This window comes from Prionailurus bengalensis, chromosome A1 (genome assembly GCF_016509475.1).
Source record: "Prionailurus bengalensis isolate Pbe53 chromosome A1, Fcat_Pben_1.1_paternal_pri, whole genome shotgun sequence".
Taxonomy (NCBI): Eukaryota; Metazoa; Chordata; class Mammalia; order Carnivora; family Felidae; genus Prionailurus; species Prionailurus bengalensis.
The window spans coordinates 181,988,789-182,013,511 of NC_057343.1; the positions used below are offsets into that span (position 1 = coordinate 181,988,789).

The window sequence follows — 24,723 nt, forward strand, 5'->3', positions numbered from 1 at the left end:
ACCCTAAAGCACCAAGAGGGGCAAAGCAGAGAAAAAGGAAGAGTTCATGCCATGGATGTCATCACCGAGCAGCATCATCAGTGCCAGTTTCTGTAAACCTTGGATATCCAGCTAGCTATGTAAGGAACATAGAGCCTTGCAGTTTTGTAAACCACTGTTAGCATTCTTATGGTTGTTAGTTTATGATAACTTGTAGCTGAATGCCTCCCTCATTGAAGTGCTGTCTTGACTGGCCATCCAGAGAAGGACTTTGAGCCCTCCTTGTGAGTTTCAGTTTTGAAGTACATTTCATTTATCTTCCACTTCTTTCTGCCTATTTTGGTCTTCCTGCATGCCCTGACATGGACAACTGGTTAGGGAATGTGTCATCTTTCTGCTGTTAGGACAAAGGTAAGGTGCAGCTGACCAGAGTTTGCATGGCCAGAGGGACTCTCTTTTCTCTTTTCTTGGGAGCACTATCATTAAGAGTAGTTGCAAGGACTTCTGGGGGTATGGAAACACATGAAGTTAAAGTCACCAGGCACATAATTTTAGGTTGATGTCAGTAAACATATGGGTGAGGATGTGGACTTGGGAGTTGAATGGACCCATGTTTAAATTCCAAATCCCAACTACTGACCAGTGTGTAACTGTGGGCAAGTTACTCAACCTCTCTGAATCTCCTTCCTTAATTATCAATAGAAAAGTTAAGTCATTGGGAAGATTGGATCAGACATGAAATGTGAAGTTCCTATATATGGTATGTCCTTAATAAATGTCTGACTTCATTGTCCTTTGGGAAAGATTTACATTCAGGGGTACTTGTCATTATAGATCTTCAGGTGAACCCTCTTTTCACAGCACAAATTTGACCAGTTTAGTTAAATAACTTTTCAGAACTTAGCACCACAGCTTGCCTCCATGAAGGGGATTGAGGACTTTGGGCATGAAAAAACAGGCTCAAGAGGAATAAGTAACACAGAGTCAAAGCTGACCCACACTTGGCAATACAGGGGTCAGAGACTTCATTTTCTGGTGGTAAAAGAAGAAAAAATATATACCTAAAGACACAATTATAAACCAAGGATAACAAGATTTCTCAGTCTTGGCACTAATGACATTCTGGGTTGGATGATTCTTCGTTGTGGGTGGCAGTGCTATGCATTATAGGATGCTTAGCAGTATCTCTGGCCCCCTACTTACTAGATGCCAGTAGTGTTCCCCAACTATGACAACTAAAAATGTCTTCTAGACACTGTCAAATGTTCCTAGGGATGTGGTGGGGGTGCACTGAGTTAGAGCAAAGGGCAAAAGAGTGAAAAAGAGTCTCCCTGGGTGAATGTTACTGGGGTCGATAAGCAAGTGGTCCCCAATGCACTATAACCCCGCACAGTGTAAAAAGTAGTAAAAGAAGAAAGAAAAAAATTTTGCACATCTTTGAGCCCTGACCACCTCATTAATGAGCAAAGGTCCAGGTGACCAGTTATTACTCCATCGAGACTGCAGAACAAGGAGGAATAATATTTGGACTATTTCATTAATCTGTGCCAAGGACCTTTTCAAATTGAGTCTCTTAATGGGTAAAATATTTGACATTCTGTAAAAAGACCTAGTGGGTTCCAATCCATCCTTTTCACACAAAGCGCTTTTAAAGCTAAAAAAAAAATCATAGGGGGAGCAGTTATGAAAAGGAAGTGGAACCCAAGAAGGAGCCTCATTCCTGTTTTCTAGCCACGACCCTGACTTGAATACAGAAAGCCATTCCTCCCATACACAGGCAGTACTATTTACCCTCAGCTCATCTCACACACCCAGACTATAAAAGATCTGCTAATTGGCGTAGGATTATGTGCATTTTACTTTCATTCTCTACTATTCCTAATGATTTTTCAAGGGTTCTTCCCCATGACCATCCTTATCCTTCATCATTTGCTTATAAAAATGCAGTCTTAGAGATAGTTGCTATTCATTTACACTTCTCTCAGGATCTTTTTGGGAGCCCTTGGTCTTGAGATTGTAAAACACTGTTCTAAAAGACTCTGTTGTATGTACCACGAAGCACTGAAGAGGGCAAAACTTGGAAGAAAGGCTGTTCTGCATGAAAATATTCATACACATTATTTCATTATACACTTGAGAAATGACAAGTTGGTTTGCAAGAATAGTGTAAGATGTTCTCTTACAATTTTACCCATGGTTAAGAGCCTGTTCACTCTGTTCCCAACTCCACTTTAAACTTCTCCTGGATGTCTTACAACTCTCAACCAATTTTTGAGTCCTAAAAGCAGGTTCCTTTCTATTTTAAAGAGGCTTTCAGACAGTTGTCATCTACAGTAATGCTCTTAGACAATAATGCCGTATTGTCCTGTGATTATTCTAACCAGCTGATAAGTCGACTAAATTTGAGTGCCATTTAAAATAATTCTCTCCATTTATGATTGAACTATGGGCTTGTTGGGCATGCATCCCACATTTAATCATCATGCAAATGTGATATCTGATCCCTGATCTCCCTTCTTGGGGAAGCTGCAGGAGGACTCCAAAGGCTTCAGTGGTGGGTTTATGAGACCATCATGATATTCCTGTCGTGGGCTGAAGTGGAGAAGGCAGAGATCTGACATCTGTCTTAACCCAACTGGGCTTGGAAAATGGTAACTGATTTAGGAGTCCCTAAAGACCTGCACCATTGCTTAGGGTCAAAAACTGGATAGGAATGGGATGTCCAGCTTTGTGGCTGAGGCTTATCTCCTGCTACCCTGTAGCAGAAAGGGGACCAGAAGAGGTGAGAAGTAGGATGAAGACAAAAAGAAAGTACAGAGACATAATTATCTACTAAATTGAACCTCATCCACTCAGTAATTCATGTAACACCTTTGGGGCCTAAACTCTCTTGGTTAGTTTGGAAGCTGACTCTAAAATTCCCCAGGTAATCATGCCGTTTTATGCTTTACTCTAGGCACCTAGCATCTGAGAGGGTATTTCATGCACTTCTGTCAGATGTTAAAGCATTGAAAAGAAATGGAGACTTCAGCATGGCGCAGAGGGAGGGCAGAGGGGAGGAGGGTGCAAGCACATTCCCTGATGTCTGGCCCTCTCTGCCTGGATCCATAAACCCATAGCCAAACTCATCCATCTGACCCTTCAGCCTGGGTACAGTGAGTCAGCCTCACTTTCAGAGACACAGGCAGATGCATTAGAGTTTAAACCTGTTAATACAGTGAATATGTAGCATATTTATCATAATTTCAAACCTGCCTCTAACCAGCTGATCAAAAGGCAACTTTCTTCTTTGAAGATTTTTATTTGTAAGCTTCACTGCCCCAAATCAAAAAGGGCAATGGTACAGACTCCCAGGACCACATTCTGCATTTGTTAGGTGAGCGCCTTCAAGTCCTGGAACGTGCTTTTCTATTTATAAATGGGTATGCTGAATTTCCACATATTTCCTGATGCCTTTTTTTGGTTCATGAAATTTACGCTACGTATGAGCAATGTTATGGAAGCAGTTGGTTAGCCTTTTAGAGTTTAGTTTTAGCCCAATTCTGCTCTCCTTTTTCTCCACAGACTTTCATACAAAATCCAAAGTGAATGTCTCAGAAGGGGTCTTGATGGGTTTTACTGGATCAAAGGGCCCTCTCCTAATAAAGAAACCGCACAGAGATTTACTGAGCACATTAAAAAAAAAATAGCTCCTTGCCAATTCTGGTAGAATTACAAGCCAATAAAAGAATGTTTTGGCCAACCATGCTTTTAGAAAAGTGTGCAGTGATTTAAAGATGGTGTTAGTTTTAAGTTCTTAAGTTACACCATTCTTGACAATGTTCTTGTACGGATCCAGGTTAGAAACCTGAAGGGTATATCAGATATTTCAGTCTTCTTCATCTCCAGTCAGTACTATGCAAATTCTATCATAAATCTGCCTTTTCTTCTTTGGAAGGAGGCTCTCACAGAGTTACTGTTTCCCTATTTCCATGTTCTTCTCTAATCTACCCATTCACATACCCACTGATTATGGCCAGAACCTATGGATAAGTCGCCCTGTCTTCTGTCCCATTTCCCAATCTATCCTGAATCCTCAATCAATTAGTAAGTAAATATTTATGGAACATCTACTAGGTAACTATCATGATAGCATGTCATAATTAAAAAAAATGTTTTAATGTTTGTTTTATTTTTGAGAGAGAAAGAACGTGAGTGGTCGAGAGGCAGAGAGAGAGAAGGAGACACAGAATCTGAAGCAGGCTCCAGGATCTGAGCTGTCAGCACAGAGCCCGACACGGGGCTCAAACTCGTGAACTGAGAGATCATGACGTGAGCCGAAGTTAGACGCTTAACCACTGAGCCACCCAGACACCCCAGCTTGTCATAATTTTATATTACATTCCTGCTTATGAATTTTAAGTACCTTCTTATAGCCAAACTAACCAAGTTAAATATTTTGCTAGCCTTCTAGGCCATCTATCACCTGGTTCTGCTCTATCTCACCTCCTATTTTCCACCGCTCTTCACTGGGCACCCTTCTCCTCACTGGCTGAGCTCCTCATCTCCCCTGCCCCATGCCTTATTAATTCTGGCCTCTCCCCTTCCTTGCTGCCTGCAGTGCTTCTCAACTCATTCCTACTTCAATTCATCTCCATCCTCCCAGGGCTAGGTCAGCATGGAAATGTGTTCACTGGGTCATCCTCAACTCCTCCAGTCTCTGAACTTTGATAGCCTAAATCCTAAATTGCAACTTAGCATCTGTATACTTTTTCTTTTGAATGAATGCACAGATAGCACGAATACTGATACCAATATCTACTTTAAATGTCACATAGAAAGTCTATGAAAAAGGTATCATCATCATTATAACTGTTATTTATTAACCATTTCTTACAGTTAAGAAAAACGAGGCTCAATACATTAAATTTTCTTTCCCCAAAGTACGCAGTTGGTAAGGGTTGAGATGGCAGCCTAGCCAAACTAAATCCAGAACTTTCTTCAGGGGACTATTCCAATGTCCAGCTGGCCACTAAAGTGAGGAACCATTATAGATACAAATCAGGTTTCCTGATCCAGGTGAACAATGATGTCGGAAGTATGAAGTTTCAACGAGTCGTTATTTGAACCAAGAGGGCACAAAGGCCAGGAATTTTGTGTTGATAACATGTGTAAAAGAAAACGTATCTAAAATTGAAATCAACTCTCTTTATCATGAGTGCCTTTCTATGGCCAAGTGCCCAGACCTTTCTCAAGTTCCTCTTGAAACTCATCTTCCAGGACCCCATAGTTTCCTTGGCCACTAAGAGGGTGGACTCAATTCAGTTTCTTGACACTGACCCAAATCTCAGTCCTGAAAAGAAGGGAGGCCCAGAGTGTGCATGTGCTGACTTTGAGTTGCTGTATTAGGAAAGCCTCAAATGAATCGCTGAGTTTGCTTGAAATTACAATAAAGCTTTGTATGATCTTCAAAGAGAAGCATGCTTGCGTGTGTTGACGAGCTTACGTGGGTCAAAACAAGACAGCAACCACCACCACCCCAAAAACCATGCCTACTTCTCCATCCCTGGCTTCCCTGCAGATTTTAGCAGGCACCCAGGTGGAACCTGACTCAAATTGCAGCTCATTAGCACAGAGGAATAGAAGTTTAAGGGAAAGTGTGTAGTAAACAATGCTAATCCTGACTTAAGCAGGAGATAGCGACCTTTCTCCCTTGCCTAAAACAAATCGCTGTTTCAGGCTGTGCGGGCCTGCTTTACCATTACCTGTTAATATGTCTGCAGGCAGAAGATGCAGCTGTGGCCCCGCGAACAGGCTCCACAGTCAGGCTGAACATAATCCCTCATGTAATGAAAAACCTATTTCTATTTCTGAGGCCTCACTACTCTTCATACTGAAGAGCCTTGTGCCTGTCACACATTTATTGAAGCCTATTACTCATCTAGGCAGCGGGGCCCAGTTAGTATTTGGAATTATATTTTAAATCACAATTTTTCTATTATTTATTTTAGGATTCCAAGGCTCCAGTGAAAGCATGTCAGTGTTCCTCTTGATGCGCTTTCAAAGGCATTAAAGCCCCAAATCAAAATTCTTTTCTACGCAGAGAACCTTTCTGCATGTGTGGCAAAACTTCCGTCAAGATACCACAGTCCCCAGTCACCCCTTGTGTGCCAGAACCTCAGGATGCTACCATGATCACATGTGCAGGGGTAGAGATTTTAAGTCTCTCTCCATTCAGCATCAGAGTAATCTTTCCTGGGCCACCAGCTTTACTCCCTCCTCTCACATCAGGCTCTTTTCTTTGGCTTTCGAAGATAAATGGGTAGAGTCTCTTAGGATGCTGGGGACAGGGCTGTGAAGAGATCAGCTAAAACTGTAGCCTCACCATCCAATAGAAAAATAAGAACTGGCTTAATCTAAGTCAGAGGATTTTCTGAGCTGACCACGAAGCCTGAACTTCCATTTATTCACTAGGTCAATGGTGACCATGCGGTTCCTTCCTGTTCTATAGAAGCCAGTGGAAACTATAATTTTCTCTAGCTATTCATCTGGCCGCCTTCTCCCTTTATATCCCCAGGAAAAAAATACACACATCATATATACCACGGTGATGCAAAGGGATGCCTTCCTGGATTTTCTGTCCCTTGTGCACACTTGCTTCTTCTCGTAATATGTGTTTTCCCCTTGGCATACACAAATCTTCTTGACATTAGCCCCTACACTCTACTTGGCCTATCTATATGAATGAAAATCAGCCAAAATTTGATAGCATGTGCACAATGTCAAGAATCCTTTCAATTTTTTTTTTCTTTTTTGCAATTCACACTTCGTTCCTTTTCAGGTCTGGAGTCCTTCTCTACATTTCCACTGGCAGAGATTTCAGACCAGCCCCTTGAAGGAAACCCTGTTGTATATGCAACCTGGTTGTTGGGTTTTGAAGGGTGTGGTGACAAGCCAAGAGCCAATTCAATCCACTCTGGGTATCTTCTCAAGGAGCCAGGTTTTGTTTTTTTTTTTTTTGTTTTTTGTTTTTCTTTTGTTTCATGCTACTGTCAGAGACACAGGCACAGTAAAGTTTTTGGTCAGGGGTGAGGCAGCAGTAGTGTTGTGATGAAGAAAGAATTACAAAGGGTGTGGCAAATTAGCAAAAGTACTCAGACATGCAATTATGAGAAGAGTTCAGACTCGGCTTTCATGTGATCTCTATTTTTTTTTCTTCATGTTTTGACAGCATTCTCCCTGGGTGGGGTACACAAGCGCTTGTTTAATAAACTCCTTAGTCATGCGAACGTGAGAGACAATTCTTTTTCTTCCTTCAGGACAAATTTAGTCACAGATATTTCAGTCGGGTCCACTCTCCAATTTGCTTCTGACATTAAAACAAGCCATTGGTATTTCACTACAATACAGATAGCACTGCTGGGTCAGCTAACCTTTCCAAAGGCTTAATTCCTGTCAGTTTTGAAGAGAAGAATAAAATACCATGCAATCAGCATCCACCTCCCTACAAAAGAAATAGAGATATTTTCTCCCAGACAGGGCCAAGACCATGAGCCCTTGGGTAGCCCTTTTGCCCTGACCACCCCCATCTAAAGAGTCAAGCTGCAGAGGTGGGGATAGGGTAGACAAGAGGTGGGATAAAGTTGCAGTCGGCATACCAGCACATTTTTTAAAAGTCTAAAATTAAGTGAACTGTAATGTATGTATATTAATTTTAATAAATCTGGACTTGCTCCAAGGATACTTAAAGGTAGAACGTAGAGAATAGGGGACAGGAGGGGAAGGAGCAGTGACATCCACATCTCTGTGAATGCAAACAAACGCTGTGAAAGATGAAACCACTGGAAGCAGGATCCAAAGCTGGTTTCCTTCAAGTCAGATTAAATGTAGCTGTCAAAACATTTCATTAAGATGTGCACATATTGAAAACTTTTTCTGACCAGAACTTTTGGGGCAGGATCTGTGGGAGGAGTGGTGTGGGGGGCCACACTCATACACATGCCAAATGGAGAGGGACTGACCTTCTTTCCCTTCTCTTTCCCAGCCTCCCGACCCCCACTCCCCACCAATCCAGATTTGGCTGAGTAATGAGTTGCTACCAGCCTGAACATACCTGTGTCCTATCCTAGACCAAGATATGCCCATGTAGGAATTTGGAAACCTTCCTAAATGTTACAAGTTCATAAATACATTGAATTCGACTAGGAGCTAAAAGTGTAGTGTCAGCTCAGATATTCCTGCTGGACCTTCCTTTACACCATGAAAATAGGCAAAATAAGTCAGGGAAAGGATCTAGTATAAAATAATTCTCCATCATGTCCATTCCTGATCAAGACTGAAGAGAAGATTTTTGAGAATGCCCTCACCTGATTAAAAAACAAATATGCTTGCTTTCTGGCTTCAAGGGTCATTCTAAAGACAACACATCTGAAGACAAAGGTGATTTTTCTAAGCCTAACTTTCAGCGCTCCCCTGGGAGCCAACAGCCACACTCTTTCCATCTCTTACATCATTTGTAGTAGCAAAGACTGTAGCGGAATTACATGGGTATCAATTAGACACAACACAAGATAAACTAACCTTAGTGAGAAATGATTTTGTAGGGGGTGTTTTTACTGCCCCCTCTTCATACAACGTATTTGAAATATAGATTGATGTTTAACATTAGACACATGACTCTCATCTATTAGGCAAGAGCCTGCCGTGTCTATAAATTCAATTTCCTTTATCATGGTGGCTTTCTGGTTTATTTGGATAAATGTTGAGCTGTCCACTGTTATTTATCTAAGTAGTTCATGAGGGAACAGAAAGTTTAATGATGTGAGATGAGGGGGTGAAACAGCACCTCCAAGCAATTCTCAAGGATTGCTTTTCATCTCATTACCTTGGTTGGACTTATTGGTTCAAGAAATCATGCATAAGATTACATGTCATTTGATGTGCTGGGTGTCACCTTTCCCCCATCCTTGTCTTCTAATTGTTCCATGTTTTATCTTGCTTAGCATATGGTATCTCACAGCCTGCAATGCTTGTTAGTGTTTCTAATCACTGTGTTCATAGCTTCTAGTGTCTTTTCCTTACTTCTTGTCTTAACTTCATCCCACTCTTTTTTGGTATGTATTCTCCTTTCTTTGGATTTTTACCCTTCACTGCTATGGTCCTGAGAAATGTAAGCTAATCACAGGCCAGCTTCTTTTTTTGAGAAGCTTTATGGTTTTTAAAGTAAATTCAAGAGGAGACAATGCCTTCATTGGGCAAAAACAGACTGAATAAAAATGGGAACAAGTCTCTACAATTTCTTACTGTGTAATGGTTAGACCACTTCACATTTCTAAGGAGAAAGAAGGATGGCTGACCATTTGTCATAACGATAAGTTAATAAAAACCTTTTTAGTATAAAAGCTTCTATTGCCTGATGGATCTGGGAAAAATGAAGCTCAAATGTCTTAACATCATGGCGCACATCATTTATGCAAACCATAACTTGTCCAGGCTTTCTCAGCTTTCCTATTAAAAATTTTTTTTTTAAATCTTAATTTTTGAGAGAGAGACAGACAGACAGACAGACAGACACAAGAGTGCGAGCAGGGGAGGAACAGAGAGAAAGGGAGACACAGAATCCGAAGGAAGCTCCAGGCTCTGAGCTGTCAGCACAGAGCCTGACGATGGGGCTTGAACTCACGAACCATGAGATCACGACCTGAGCCAAAGCTGGACACTCAACTGACTGAGCCACCCAGGTGTCCCTCAGCTTTCCTATTAAGTGTACTATTTTATGGAGTTGCTTATCAGACTCTAGGTCTAGGGAAATTTTTCAAGTAAAAATGTCCTAGATTCAGAGGCTGGTCAGCAGATCCCAGCAAACAATGTGAACAGCCAATCCTTTGCCTAAACAAAATTTTTGGTGCAATGGAAAAACATGAACTTAATATAATAAATTTAATACATTTCAAATTAATAAAAATAATACATAAAACTCATATACAAAGTGGCGAGATTTTTCATGGGAAAAAAGTCTTTAGCCTACAATTCTCTCAAGAGAAGAGACACCTTTCTCAAGGAAGTATACAAATGTTATTAAAAGAAGGTTTAAGGGGCGCCTGGGTGGCGCAGTCGGTTAGGCGTCCGACTTCAGCCAGGTCACGATCTCGCGGTCCGTGAGTTCGAGCCCCGCGTCGGGCTCTGGGCTGATGGCTCAGAGCCTGGAGCCTGTTTCTGATTCTGTGTCTCCCTCTCTCTCTGCCCCTCCCCCGTTCATGCTCTGTCTCTCTCTGTCCCAAAAATAAATGAACGTTGAAAAAAAAAAATTAAAAAAAAAAAAAAAAAAAAAAGAAGGTTTAAGGGGAGTCTAGGTGGCTCAGTCAGTTAAGTGCCCAACTAAGTGACTGCAGCTCAGGTCATGATATCACAGATCGTGGGATTCTCTCTCTGTGCCCCTCCATGCTTGCACTTTCTCTGTCTCTCTCAAAATAAAAAAAAAAAAAAGAAACTTAAAGGGAAGTTTAAGCACATGAACTCTAATTCAGCGAATGCCCTAGAAGTCTATATTTGTAAACTTTGGGCATAAGGTAGCCTTAAAACCAGTTTCAACAATGCTTCTAATTCAAAGGCATACCGAACTTCTTTGAAAGATGTCGTCTTGTTTAGCATGGCCCAAAGAACAGAATGCACTTGATAGACTGCCACTTACCTTTCCCTTTGGAATATAAGCAAGTCTAATCTAAACTTCATTAACGTGCCTCTAAAACACTCATGGTGTAATAGAAGTAAGCCTACGGATAGGATTGCATCATGACGGCAAAGGCAAAAGCAAGGCAATATACCTTTCTTTTATAAAGATCAGAGTCCCTAGGGGAGGGCCAAACGTGTGTGTACACATCTTTCCACATGACCTAACTCCACTGAAAACCCGTCCCAAGGGAAGGGCCTTCCCTAACAGCTATGAACACAAGTCATGACGAAAGAAAGGCAAAGATTGGAGGCAAAGCTGATCCTCCCTTCTCTGAAGCTTTGGTTTATTAGGGAAAAAAGCCTTTGAAACATGATACTTACTATGTATCATATAAATCTTTCTTTCCAAGAAAGGAGGACAATATTCTCTTCAGCAAAACTCTTTTCTTATCAACACATAGTTTAGGACTGCTATATTTCCTGAGACATTCTGATATTTACATATTTAAGGCTAGAAGTTGATAATAAAAAAATGAAATTAGTGGAACATGCAATGCATTATCCTCTCTTTTATGGTAATATTAAATATGCTAATGTAGTTGATGGACCATTTGCTCTCCTAACACAGAGGATCTTAATACGAGACATCAATTTAATAAATGATTTATTTGATGAGTAAAGGGCTCAGACAACAATTCTGCATGTCTATTCTTAACCAAAATGTGGATTTTCTAGAAAGGAATTTTCAGTGAAGGACACAGGAAGTATGATTTAAGGTGACCTTAAGAAAACTATGAATGTTCTAAAAGTTCGCTTTGGGGTCAAATTTCTGTCATATGAGGCTGCACAGCTAAGCTGGGCATTTTAGCACAAAACATTCTGTATGGCTTGTGTACACAGACCTAATTCACCATATAATATTCCTCTTCTCTATTTGGTGCCTTGTAGCAATTTCTTAGCACATCCTCATTTACAGAGAAGCAGCCAACAGACTTTCAGATTTATGCCATTATTTGCTTTTTCACCTTGAACTCCAACTAAATTCTGCCACACTTTTGTAAAATGAGTGCCAAATGGTGGCTGTATGCCAGACACAAACACTTCCCAGTTTCACTCATCCAGCTCTCTTGATTTCAGGGAATTACAGATTCCGGCTAGAGGGCTTAAATGTGGTGCTTACACAACCCCCCTAACTGTTCCTTTGCCTAAATGCCTTCTAACTTGGAAATGCTTGGGAACGGAGGCAATTACAACTTCAGGGAACCAGAAACTTCCCTTTACATGGGGGAACAAGTAAAACCAGGGATCAGGGATTTCGGGCACTTGATAACGCTGTCCATTAATGGTCCAACTTAGCCCTAACTCTAATCAGCATTTATTAATTAAATAAATATTTATTTATGCTTACAAGGTGTTAGGCATTGTTGGGGATACAGTGATCCAAGAGCCTGGTTTTATGCTTTTCAATGGACCTCGTCTAGGAGTGTGGGAGCCAATATGATAATCGTAATAACTGTTTAGTTGAGCTTCTACTGTGTGTCAGGTGCCACCACATTTCACTGATTCTTAAACTCAGATGTGTTCACATTTTCCTATGTCTGAAACCAGAATGCATTTTACAACTGGTGTTTTCTTACAGTCATGGCTGGCCAAGCAGACAATGGTTTGCTGGTCTGACTATAGACCTATCTATTCATAGGGTTGTATGTCATTCCAGGTGGTCTGTGCCTACCTCTTTCCAAAACTACATAATAAAAATTATAAATGCTAAGTACTTGTCACAGTACTTAGGGGATACATACAAAAACGACATTGCTCATACCTGATGACATTGCATTTGAAGAAAAGTTGAATACATATATAATATTAGTGAACACCTGAAGTATCTTTACAAGGCAGGAATTATCCCACTGTTTTGGATAAGGAAACTATAGTATAGGGAGATTAAGCGGCAAGCCCAAGTCACAAAGCTTTTAAGTATACACATCAGAATTTGAACCCAGGCTTCCCTGAGACCAAAGCTCATTCATGTGATTTCCATCACATCAAGGTAGTACTTTTCTAATTAACATGGCAAGAACGCCTGCAATTGTGTTACAGGTAAAACGTAGAACGAAACAATACTTATTTACAGTACAACAGAAGCTATATCCAGAATTCTAAATCATGAAACATGTAAATATAAACAAACACATGCAAAGCTTAGGAAATGAAGAATTTAAAAGCTTCCTGTGGAAGGTGAAGGGTCTGTGGGCTTGATGACCACCCTAAGTGATGCAGTCAAATAAACAGAGCATGTGGGAGAGACACACAAAATGTCATAGCTTCACATCCCATTACTGCTTCTGAACTGATTGCTGACTGCCAGAGAGATAATGGTCAGAGAGAAATTTCAGGACAAAGGCCTGAATGGTGAGTTGACAGAAAGACAGTTGGTGAACACTGCATTCTCATTCACCCAACACATGCTCTGTGGAGCCACAAGGTCTTAGGCCAGCAGATCATACTGATAACACTTTCTACTTGTCATGGTCCTTGAGGGGCACAGGGTGGTAGCACTACTCACTCTTCCCTGGTTTTGCATTAAGAGGGTCTACAAAATAAAGACCAAAAGTTGCTTCCTCTTCCTTATCCATGGAGCTTGCCTGTCAGGGTGGGAAAGCCCTGTATCAGCTGGCTACCTTGATTTCTGACAGGTAGCTTGTGGAGGAAAGCCAAGGCACCTCACCTCAGTAAAGGAACTTTTCTGAATGTCACACATGAGATATGCATGTTGCCACATGGCTGCTAGGTGATGGAGACCAGAGACCTAGCTAATGACTTAATTTGCTTTCCATAAATTGACACATCCTCTGAAATTAAGAGTACAATTATGAAATGGCAGCCTCCACTGCCAGAGACTCACCAGTGTGTAAGCAGGGACAGGACTTTATTATCTGGTTAAGAGCACATTAGCATATCTATTAGATAAAAAGTCTGTTACTAACATCAGAACTGATAACATAACTGGGTCCCCTGACTTATTTGTGGGAAGTTTTTTTTCCTTCTCTGTGGGACTAAATACAAGCTTTGACCATCTGGGGCAGGGGAGGTGGGTGGAAATGTTACTTGCAGGATTGTTCAGATTTAATCACTACCATTTTGCCCTTTATATAATGGGAGGTAAATACACAATTTGGAATTCATACAGAGGTCAAGGATTAGCATCTCTCTGGATCATCAAAGAACAGTGAGTCTGAATGAGAGGGCCAACATTTTTCCTAGGCTGTATCCTCACAAAGGATGCCAGGTAAGTGTACGCTTCTCATCATTTTCTGTCATTTTCTTTCTGTTTTCCCCAAATCTGCTCTGTTCAGTGAGATGGGAATACACAAAATAGCAGCTCTGAACACAGGATTCATCAGTCTGAGTCTCAACATATCAATTTTCAAGTGTAGCAACTTTAAACACATTGTAGGCTTTTAGTTTCCATAGAAAATAATCTCTCATTGTTTTCAAAAGAAACTGAAAGCCCCCCAAATTACCACACTTTTAACATCCTGACATGTTGATGGCCCGCGTTCTTCCCAGATCAAAGTGAGAGTGGCAGAAGACAGAGCGTTGAGCAGCTTACTTAAAACATAGTATTTCATATTTGGCAGGAATTACTGTAGTGAAAAAAGACAAGGTGACTTTCTAATATATAGATGTATTTTGGTTTGGCAGAGATCTGAAGAGCTAAAAACTAATTTAGGATGACATAAATGCTCTTATCTTTCTTACCCCCTTCCCTTCCCAACCACAAGAAGAGTTTTTGACAGAAACTCAGCATATATTGCGTATTGTCTTTAACTTGGGGATGACAGTCTGAGTCCTGTGTCATGGTGAACTGTTGTGTTGACTCTCATCTTAGAATTTCTAGGATTATCTTGATTTAAGCAGTAAAGTCATATATCACAAGCACCTTTCTTCCTTGATGTGGGTAGCCTGTAAGAACTTCAATGCCTTTTAAGGAAATGGGATCTATTTGACCTTAACCTAGGAGAAGAAAGCAATGATGTCATTCAGGGACTCTACACTGTTACAACCTGTTGGAAAACCTTAACAAAGAAAGGGTCTTTGTCACCTTGAAAAACAGGCCATGATTTTGCAGAGGAACCTAGGGTAAATGAAGGTTGAAGACAAGTGTGTATGTGGCAAAGTTTTTAGGTCATTACACTCTACCCATGGGTTGAAACACTATCTCAAGCCATCCATTAGGATGGAAACTTTTACCCTTTGCAAAGTTTTAAAGAGAAAAGTGGCTTGCTTTTTCTACCTTTTGGTTTGGATCAGGAAGTCAGATCTAATTATTCATTACGAAGTGGGATGGCAGCATCAGAAAAAAATTACCCACTGCAACTATAGTGGATGAGTAGTTGGACAATTGGCCAGTTGGAAAGCAAATGTTTTCTTTCTGTAAAAATGGAAACACTCCGAAAAGGTATTTTTAGGAAAAGAAGAGTAATGTAATCAAAGAGGGGCTGGCAAACCATGGCCTGGGGGCCAAATCCAGTCTGCCACCTGTTTGTTTGTATGTTTTTAACAACAGCACATGAGCTAAGGACTAGTTTTACATTTTAAATAGCCTTAAAAATATAAAAAGAATAATATTTCATGACACATAGAAAGTACATGAAATGCAAATTTCCGTGTCCATAAGTAAAGTCTCCTGGAACACAGCCCTGCCCGTTTGCTTACACACGTGTACGGCTGCTTCTGCCATACAACAGCAGAGTAGAGCAACTGTGACACAGACTTCACGACCCACAAAACCAAAAAAGATCTGCTATCTGGCTCTTGACAGAAAATATCTGCTGACCGCTATAACAGAAGAGGTTTGTGAAAACAGACACAAAAAGACCCAGGTTAAAAGACGGAGGAAGAGATATAGTTTCTCTCCACATCAGGAATCATCAGAAGATGGCTTGGGAAGGAAAGAGCTGAATTATTCTTCCTTATTAATGAAGGCAAAATCAGATACAGGGAGTTGATGCTACAAAAGGGATGATTTAGGTCTTATGTGATATTTGGAAATCATTAGGGGACTAATCAGGAGACTAAGGACCTAGTCTTTTACCCTTATAACTAACCAGCCATGTGATGGCAGGCTCTCTGGGCCTCAGCATCAACTCTTGTGAAATGATTGTAATCTGCCAATTTTATTTTCTGCTAGAGTGGATGTTGGGGCTGTGGGTATGGTTCAAATGTAATAATTACGGAAAAAATGCTTTAAATGTAAAGGCTTGCAGTTCTGAGCAAATACAAGTTTTCAATCAGTTATTGTTATGTATACTATGAGGATAAAAACAGTAGAGTTGACATAAAACAGGTGAGAAACTCTACATTAGTTACATGATCCAGAAACTTAGGGATCTCGAGGGATTTCTGGTGTTGCAGGCAATGAAAGCACTTGACATGCCTGAGGATAGAAGACAACTTCCTGAGAGGGAAGCTCCTCTGTATTTCATATCCACTACTCCCTAGGAACCACATGGGCTAGGGCCTGAGTGATGCACAAAATGGTCCCCTTGTGGTTCATGCAGCTTCTCAAAGTAATTTATTCCAGGATGTTATGTACACTGGGAGAATCTGGCATAGGAAGAATCTTATGGAAAGTACATCATAAAAGATCGTTGGCTCCAGTTGTGTCAGTAGGAAAGGGGGAATCTATCCTGAGTTGGTAAAGGCCCACACTTCCAATATGCACCAGAGTTGACCTTATTCTGCTTTCACACTCACCCTCATACTGGATGTAAAGAAGAACTTGTCATGGGGCTGAGCTATTCCAGATTGCTCATTTTTGGAGTCTTCTCTCCACAGGTTTGAACATGAAAGGAAGATAATTTGATCTATTTGTCACAGCTCCTGGCAGGCCTGAACCCAGTGCCTGTCCATAAATATCTTGGGGCTGATGCTTAATTTCAGGACTTATAATGTTCTAGTGGAACATGGGGTCATGTATGAACCAGAATGGGCTCAGGTCTTAAAAACTCTGGTCTCCCCTAACAGGAAGGCTTTGATTTTTACGTTGCCCTTCTGTCCTTCCCTGATGGCTTGTTTTCTTGGTGGGCACAATCACTTGTTGCTCCCAACAGCACTTTTCTCTGTGTTTGTAATGTACTGTTTATGCCCTTGCAGCTCTGTAATTAATAATATACTGCTTTTCATCTTCAAAGTGATTTATACACATTAATTAATCCTCACCATACTTTGGAGTTTCTGCATGTAAATATCCATCATGCTTCCAGAATTTACTTGGGAAACCAAGACTCAGAAGGAAAACAACTTTGTCAAGGCAAAGGAGAAATGAATCACTAGGTCAAGATCAGCACTCAAAACCTTGACCCCTTCATGGTGCTTGCAGATCTGCTGTCACCTCTGGGAGAGTAGCCCTATGGCTCCACACTCACCAGCATTACTGCTGGGAAAACTGGCCCCTTCCATCATTTATTTTTGAGTCATAATGTATTCTTTAATACTCCAGGGTTAAAGCATAATCTTACCTAAAGCATACATAATAGAAAATGATGGATTATAATCTAATAAACTATCCTAAGATGCTCAGGTCCAGCTTCTAGTAGCCTCCAGACTGAGGATAAATATGTTTCCTAATCCATCATTTACAAGATACACACCCAATTAAAACATTAAACTCTCACTATATGGTTTCCCATTTATGTAATCGCCCTACAGAAAGCTATTATATTTTAACCATCAAGCTCAATACATCAGGCGATAGCCATCTATCTCTCTCTGGCAAGTGGAGTAGGAGGTACACTGGGGATGGTATTGGCAGAGGTGAGCAGTGCCTCAATTTCTGTATCTGGGCTCCCCATGGTGCCCACAGGCTCAGCAGAACATTAAGCCTGAGAAGTGAGCTCATGGACCCTTTTTGCAGTTCCTGACACAAAGCCAAATCATGCAAAGACCCTGAAGGCAATTCAATTTGTTTCTACCAAGCCTCCCTGAACAGTTAGCTGGGGAAGTACACAAAACTACTTCTAACAACACAAAAGATTCTACTCAAGTGATTGAGAGTGCAACAGATGCCTTTTCACCTCCCTTGTCAATCCATGACTCCATCATTCATCGAGAGCAAGTGAGAAGCAGGCATGACTTTAAATTAGGAGTATATGGGTGTCAAACCTCAGTCCCCATGTGGAGCTGGGGTTTACGGCATCGAGGATTCTGCAAAGTTCCAGATAAACATGGTGCCTTTCCCCAGAGTGTCAATTTTCTCAGTTTTGGAGGTCATTCCCAGGAGACACAACAGGAAAAGAATGTAAAAACTTATATTTCTACATTAAGGTGAGCATAGCAATATTATGGGAGAGAGTGAAAACTTCACATCAATTTTTGGCTTGTAATGGCGTTGGGCAGAGCCCCAGATCACTGGGGCTGTGTAGTCAACCTCCTTTACCATCAGGTAAGCTTGGGTAGAATGGTCTGGGAAGTCCCGGACCAATTCCTTCTCTGGCAGGCACCAAGCTGGCTGCCTGATGATGAAGGAAGAGTTCACTGCTGAAGGACAAGGGACAAAGTCAGAATAATCAGGGTTGCTTTTTTACCCCCCTCTCTTAAGTGAGAGGAGTTTCAGCCTAAGTGTTGAGAAGAATTTTGGAGTCAGCCTCTTTCTGCTGGTGTTTTATAGGTTTGTTTTGCAACATGGCAGAGCCCCAAATTGGGGAGGCCTGTCATGGCTGCCCTGAAACTAAGCCAGAGCCATCAAGTGTTTCAAATAAACTTTATCAAACATCACGGGGCCTCTGCCTGGGCCAGGAGATCTGCATTGGCAAGCTCAGTTGACAGAGCAGCAGCACCAGGGCTCTTTGCTGAGGCCAGGAGCTGTGAGCAAGCTTTGTGTCCAGACCAGGGTGCTCATATGCACATGGCACTCTGCCCCTCAGCTCTTGGCACCTGCTGCTTCCTGCAGTTACAGGGCTACACCCCATGGATGCAAACCAATACGCCTGGCATAGGAAGAAAAATACCACTGCAACTTCACCAACCTGCTATTCTAAGTTATATTCTGAGTTCCCAGAAGCAAGGTTGGCATGTGAGATGAACCTCACTCATGAACGTGGTGCAATTCAGGTTGAGACTAAAAGGACACAAGCAAAGGAAAGGATGTGGGCAACATCCACTATGCCTAGGTGACTTGATTCCACACAAAGACCTGGTTGGATGCTCTGACCTCTCAATCCTGTTTCTGTTCCACACCTCTGAAAATAAGCTAGCAATTTAACTTTCCTTTGAATCAAGATGTTCCCAGACATGCTGGTTACTATTATTCGATTCAGTTTTTGGCTGAAATTAACCCATGTTGCATGAATTTTAGAGCACAGACCTGGGTTAAAATCCGGTGATGGAAGACACTAGAAGACAACTTCAGGAAAGAGGGATGGGTTCACAGGAACAACAATTTTCAGCTCATGTCCAAGAAAGAATACAGCAGGCATGCTTAATTCATCTGATAAATGTTAATTAGAGTCTTGAGAAAGAAACTCATCAGATTTAAATACATTTCAGGAGAGAAAAAGCACTCCCATCCCTCATTCATTTTTATGTCTTTCAGGAGCCAATAAGCAAACTGTACAGACAACAGAGGGCTTCTCCATTCATAAGCCCACAATCTCTGCCCCACCTCCTCATGGCCAGGGTCATGGAGCAGGCTGCCTTGACTTACCTATGAAGTATGCCAGCAGAATCGCCAAAAGGAGGGCTGCGGCAATGGCGGACAGGGCGGCACATTTCCAGCTGCAGTATTTGGAGGGCTTCTTCAGCTTGAAGGCCTTCCTGGAGAAGGTATTCCGGGGCAGCAGGCGGGGTGGTGGCGTGTAAACGGTTCCTGAGGTCAAAGGGTATCCCGGAGAAGAGCTGCTAAACAGGGGTGTGCTTCCCGAGGAGGTTTTAAAGAGAAAGTGCCTGGCAAGAAAAAAGAAAGAGTTAGCATGGACATGGGTGGCTCCTGGAGAACATAGACCTGCTTTTTCTTTCACTCTGCTTTATCTAGTTCTTTACAGTCCTAGTTAACTGATCTACTTTGTCATGGAAAAAGGGGCAAAGATTACATCTGATAGTGACATAAATTAATTCCATAGAGTCACATCATTTATGCATTCCATATGCATCTAAATTTTACCTTCCACAACAATCCTGAAAAGTATTCAAAGCAAATATGGAAAGTGAGTTACCGTTTGTAACTTGGAGATGATGATGATGATGATGATGATGATGATGATGATACTAAACAGTATCAGGTACTAGAACCTGCTATTTAAAGGCACTTGAAGAGTGCCTGGTTTGTTGGGTTAAGGTTGGTTAAGTTTAAGCATCTGACGCTCGATTTTGGCTCAGGATCTCATGGTTCATGGGATCAAGCCCCTCATCAGGCTCTGGGCTGGTATCATGGAGCCTGCCTGGGATCCTTTCTCTCTCTCTCTCTCTCTCTCTCTCTCTCTCTCTCTCTCTCTCTCTTCCTGCCCTCTGTCCCATGCTCAAGCACACACATGTGTGCTCTCTCTGAAAATAAAGATTCAAAGACACTTGAAATAATACTGTCACAACAACTTAGAAACTAAATATTAAAATATTTAAGATATGAGAAATCAGGCTGGAAGAATTCAAGCAACTGTCCAAGGATGTGAACCCTGAGCGCTGCCTCATGCTAAAGTGTGTACTCTTCAGTGTTACTCTAAACTACCTATCTTGAGCCTTCTTCCTGGGCTGTTTACCCTCCTCCATCTTGCTTCCTGTTCTGAGACTGCCTCTCTAGGTCATGTGATGTTTTTCCTTTGGAAACATCTTTGCCTGACAATTAAACAAGGTGCCCTTGGTCTCTAGGACTATGGTGTGACAAGAGGGTAATGGGGTCTACTGTTGACACCTAATATAACCCTTCTTCAGGGTCAGGAGACTGTCACTCCAAGGACACTTCAAGGACCATAAATTCTCTGACAGATTCTTCTCTCTTGTGTGTGCCATTTATAAACTTCAAATGTGACTTGCCACACCTTATTTAAAATGATGACTGTCTTCCAGGAAATCTATAGTGAACTTCAAAGCATGGATTAAGTAGTGTCTAGAATCTGAGCAGCTGGAAGCTGGGACTGTGTCTTCTTTTATACCTTGTTCATTTTTATGTTCCCAGTAACCAACTCAAAGCTCCACATGCAAGGGGCTTGAATGAATGAATGAATGAATGAATGGAGTTTCCTCATTTTTTTGTAAACTTAAGATCCTAAGATTCCAAAACGTTATGCAGGTATTTCCTTTCAAGTCTTCAGTAGGTGACCACATACTATGTGTCAATTACAATGGTAAATGTTTTATTTGCATGCAACCTCACATCAACCCTATATTATTACCATAGTTTTACAAATGAGAACACTGAAGCTGGAAGTTAGCAAGCAGGGTCATCGGGGCTAAAACTCCAGTCTGCCTGGCTCTCAATGCTCCAGTTGGACCTACTACACCACACTACCCCCTGCATATGAGGCTTAGCAAGCTTCCCTGGTAGGATTCTGAGGCAAGATCAGAGTTATTACAAATATTTGTGTCTTGGATGCTTCCAGATAAATCCGTGAAAGTATTTTAATCTTTGACAAAGATCACACAAGACTGATATGATTGACAATGATGTCAGAAAATGAGTGTCTGATTAGTGAACTATTTAATATAGCCAACATTAAAGCAAACAACTGATATTTAAACTTTATTTGTACTATAAGTATGTTTGATGATCTGAGTAAAGGCAAGAGGTTGGATTCCATAAATAAACTTTTGTATTCCTTATCCAATAGCACTCTTTTAATGTTCCAGATTAAAAGTGTCTTCTAGAAGAGGTGGCAAGTGGGCAGGGTTTAGAAGCAGTGTTTGGCAGCAATGTTCACCTGGACTGGAATCTCAGCAGTGCCATTATTGGACAAGTAAGCTCACACAAGGTACCTAATGCTGCTCTTAAAAGCCTCCATCTCCTCACTTGTAACATGGGGTAAGAGCAGTAGAGGTACCTCATGTCACAGAGTAGACTGTTGTAAGGGTTACACAAGATCATGTAGGAAAAGCACTTAACCAAGGGTGTGTCACATAGTAAGTGCTCAATGCATGATGAGTAGTTTTTATTATTAATTCTCAGAGCAACATACGGAGCCTGAAACATGAATTTTAATTTAAAGCCTAAAAAATGTCCAACAAACACCTGAAGAGTTCTCTAAATCACTAAATAATAGTCCACTGCCTTACAATTAAGCTAGAACATATGCCCACCAGAAAGCCAGGGGGATGGGAAAATGCTGGAATTTGATTTAGAACTAGCTCAAATGTACTTCTTGAACAACTTTCCAAGAGTGGGTAGTGAAAACTGGAAATCAAACTAAAACCAAGGAATATAAATATATCTCAAGCTGTTATTGATAAATATTTAGAAATATGGGAACACCAGTTCTCAGCCCTACAGAGATCTTACCCATTTCCATGGCTTCAGGCATCACCAATATGACTCAAGTCTCTGGGTCTCCATTTCCAACAAGCTTCCTTCCTGAGGTCCAGATTCATATTCCACTTGTACACTGGGCATCTCTCTATCTCTACATCCCACAGCTGTACTGAACAAGTTACAGCCAAGCACGGACTCTTTACCTTCTCCTCCCCATTCAGATTCCTCCTGCAATCCTGTTATTCCCAGGTTCCTGAGAGACTGTAGCCATTTTTCACCTCCTCCCTTCCCTTCACCTTCTCCCATACAATGGGTGAAAGAATCCTATCAAGTTTACTTCTGAAAACTTCTCCCACCAACCTTCCCCTTCAATCCTCCTGCTAGCTTTTTCCCCAAACCACAAATGTCACTGTGCTCTGGCTTATAAATCCCTGATGATCCTCCAAAGCCTATAAGAAGAAATCCAAATCTGAATATGGGACCACACTCTTTGCAACAACTACCCAACTTTTACCCTTGTCTCTATCCCTGTGCTTCCAGCTCCCAAAATCTATGCTTCAGTCATGCCAAAAGACACCTCCTTCCTTAACCAGCTGTTCATGTTGCCATGCCTTTGTGAATGATGCACAAGGCTTTCAGGAATGGCTGTTCCTCTGCTTCCCCACCCATCACACCCCAGCCAACTCCTACTCACCTTCCAAACACCTATTTTGGAAGCATATTCCAAAAGCAACCCCACCCCATCCTCTATCACTTTTTGCACTCAAGTATCTATCATCTACTTGGAGATTACATACACTATATATATATATATATATATATATATATATATATATATATAGTTTATATATATAGTTATATATATAACTATAAATATATATTTATATATATAGTTATATATATAACTATAAATATATATTTATATATATAGTTATATATATATAGTTTATATATATTTATATATATAAACTATAAATATATATAAACTCTAAATATATATATAAACTATATATATTATATTATATATATAGTTATATATACAGTTATTTATATATATAGTTATATATATAGTATATATATAGTTATATATATATGTGTGTGTGTGTGTATATATATATATATATATATAATATATATATATATAGTTTATCCCAGTGCCTGGCACCTGAGTATCAGTCATGTTTGTGGACAAAATCAGTAAATGGGAAACAATGTTTTGGCAACATGAGAGAAATCACAAGAGGAAGATTAAGAAGTTTAAATTGCTTTAATGTTATTTTTAATGTACTCATCTGTAAGAAATAATAGAGGGATAGGATTGTTATTTTCTTTGTATGGGATTCCTTCCTGAGATCCTAAAATTGTCTCCTTGACAACACGGTCTATTTTCCACACTTCTTTCTAAAGAGGAAGTCAGATTGTGTCACATGTCACTATTCTCCCACCCCCTCCCCCCAATCAATCAATCAAGGCTTCCAATAATACTAAAAATGAAATCAGAAGTCCTTGCCATGGCCTACCTTCTGCCATGATCTGCCTTCCAGTGGCCTTTCCAGTTGTATCTTCTGCCACTTTAGCCCCTCTCTCCCACTCCATCAGGTACACTTGATATTCCACCTCACATCACACCTAACACATTTTCACCTAAGGGCCTTTGCACCTGCTGTCCCCTCTGCCTGGAAATAACCTGCACAGCTTGTTTCTCCACATCATTCACCACTCTGCTCCCATGTCACTTGCCCAGGGAGATCTTCTCAGCCCCCCCCCCCCTTCCTTCTCTGTCATTCTCCATCCTATTATAACTGCTTTTTCTCAATTATGTATGTGTTTGTATGTTATTTATTATCTATCTCCACCATTAGATCTGAAATATGAAGTTTAAAGTAAACAGATATTTTGTAAAATTTGTTTACCACCGTATCCTAACATTTAGAATAGAACCTGGCACATAGTGAGTACTCAACAAATCTTTATTAAATGAATGACCTACAACCTTTCCGAGGCCAAAACAATGAATGTTAACAGGACAGCACTGTGAACATTTTCAATTTTAAAATTAGGATTCTTTCTGCCATGCTGACTTCTGTTTTCCAGACTTACAAGTTTGCATATATGCATATAAGCAGATGTTTATGTTTATATATACAAGGCCATTTCACCATAGGAAAACAAAGACAAAAACACCATATACTTTTCAGCACTGCATTAATCCTAGAAGAATAGAGCTCTCTTTGATATCGTGGTGTCTGTGATGATCACAGCTAAATGAAACTCATTTTGTTATTGCTTCCCACCCCCCCCCCCCCCCCCGCCGCTTTTTTCCTAGTTTCTGGTGCTTAAAATTATTAAACCAAAGTACCAAAGATATGTAGGCTCCTGTTTCTCCACAACACAGCTACACTCCAAATCTTTAGAAAGTTAAATTCAGCAAACAAATAAAAAAAGAGATTCTAAAGACATGATCTTCAGATTGTGTCCCATAAATACCTCCTTTGTGATCACTTGAGTGCCGTGTTAGAAAAGTACAACTTTCGAGGCTCCATCCAGACCTAGGGCTAGAGTCTGAGAGGTATCAGTTAAATAGCTCTCTATGTGATTCTAATGTATCTTAAAGTTTAAGAAACTCCCTTCTACCC

General features: G+C 40.8%; 1 protein-coding gene across 15 annotated transcripts in view; it reads right to left on the reverse strand.

Moving 5' to 3' along the window:
- Nucleotides 1-24,723, reverse strand: part of TENM2 (teneurin transmembrane protein 2) — a 1,251,785-nt gene that overhangs the window by 252,528 nt on the left and 974,534 nt on the right. For all 15 annotated transcript variants that reach the window (XM_043596358.1, XM_043596374.1, XM_043596352.1 and 12 more), the window contains one exon: nucleotides 19,337-19,575. In XM_043596358.1, the coding sequence (XP_043452293.1) occupies nucleotides 19,337-19,575 (239 nt within the window). The remainder of the gene's footprint in view (nucleotides 1-19,336; nucleotides 19,576-24,723) is intronic.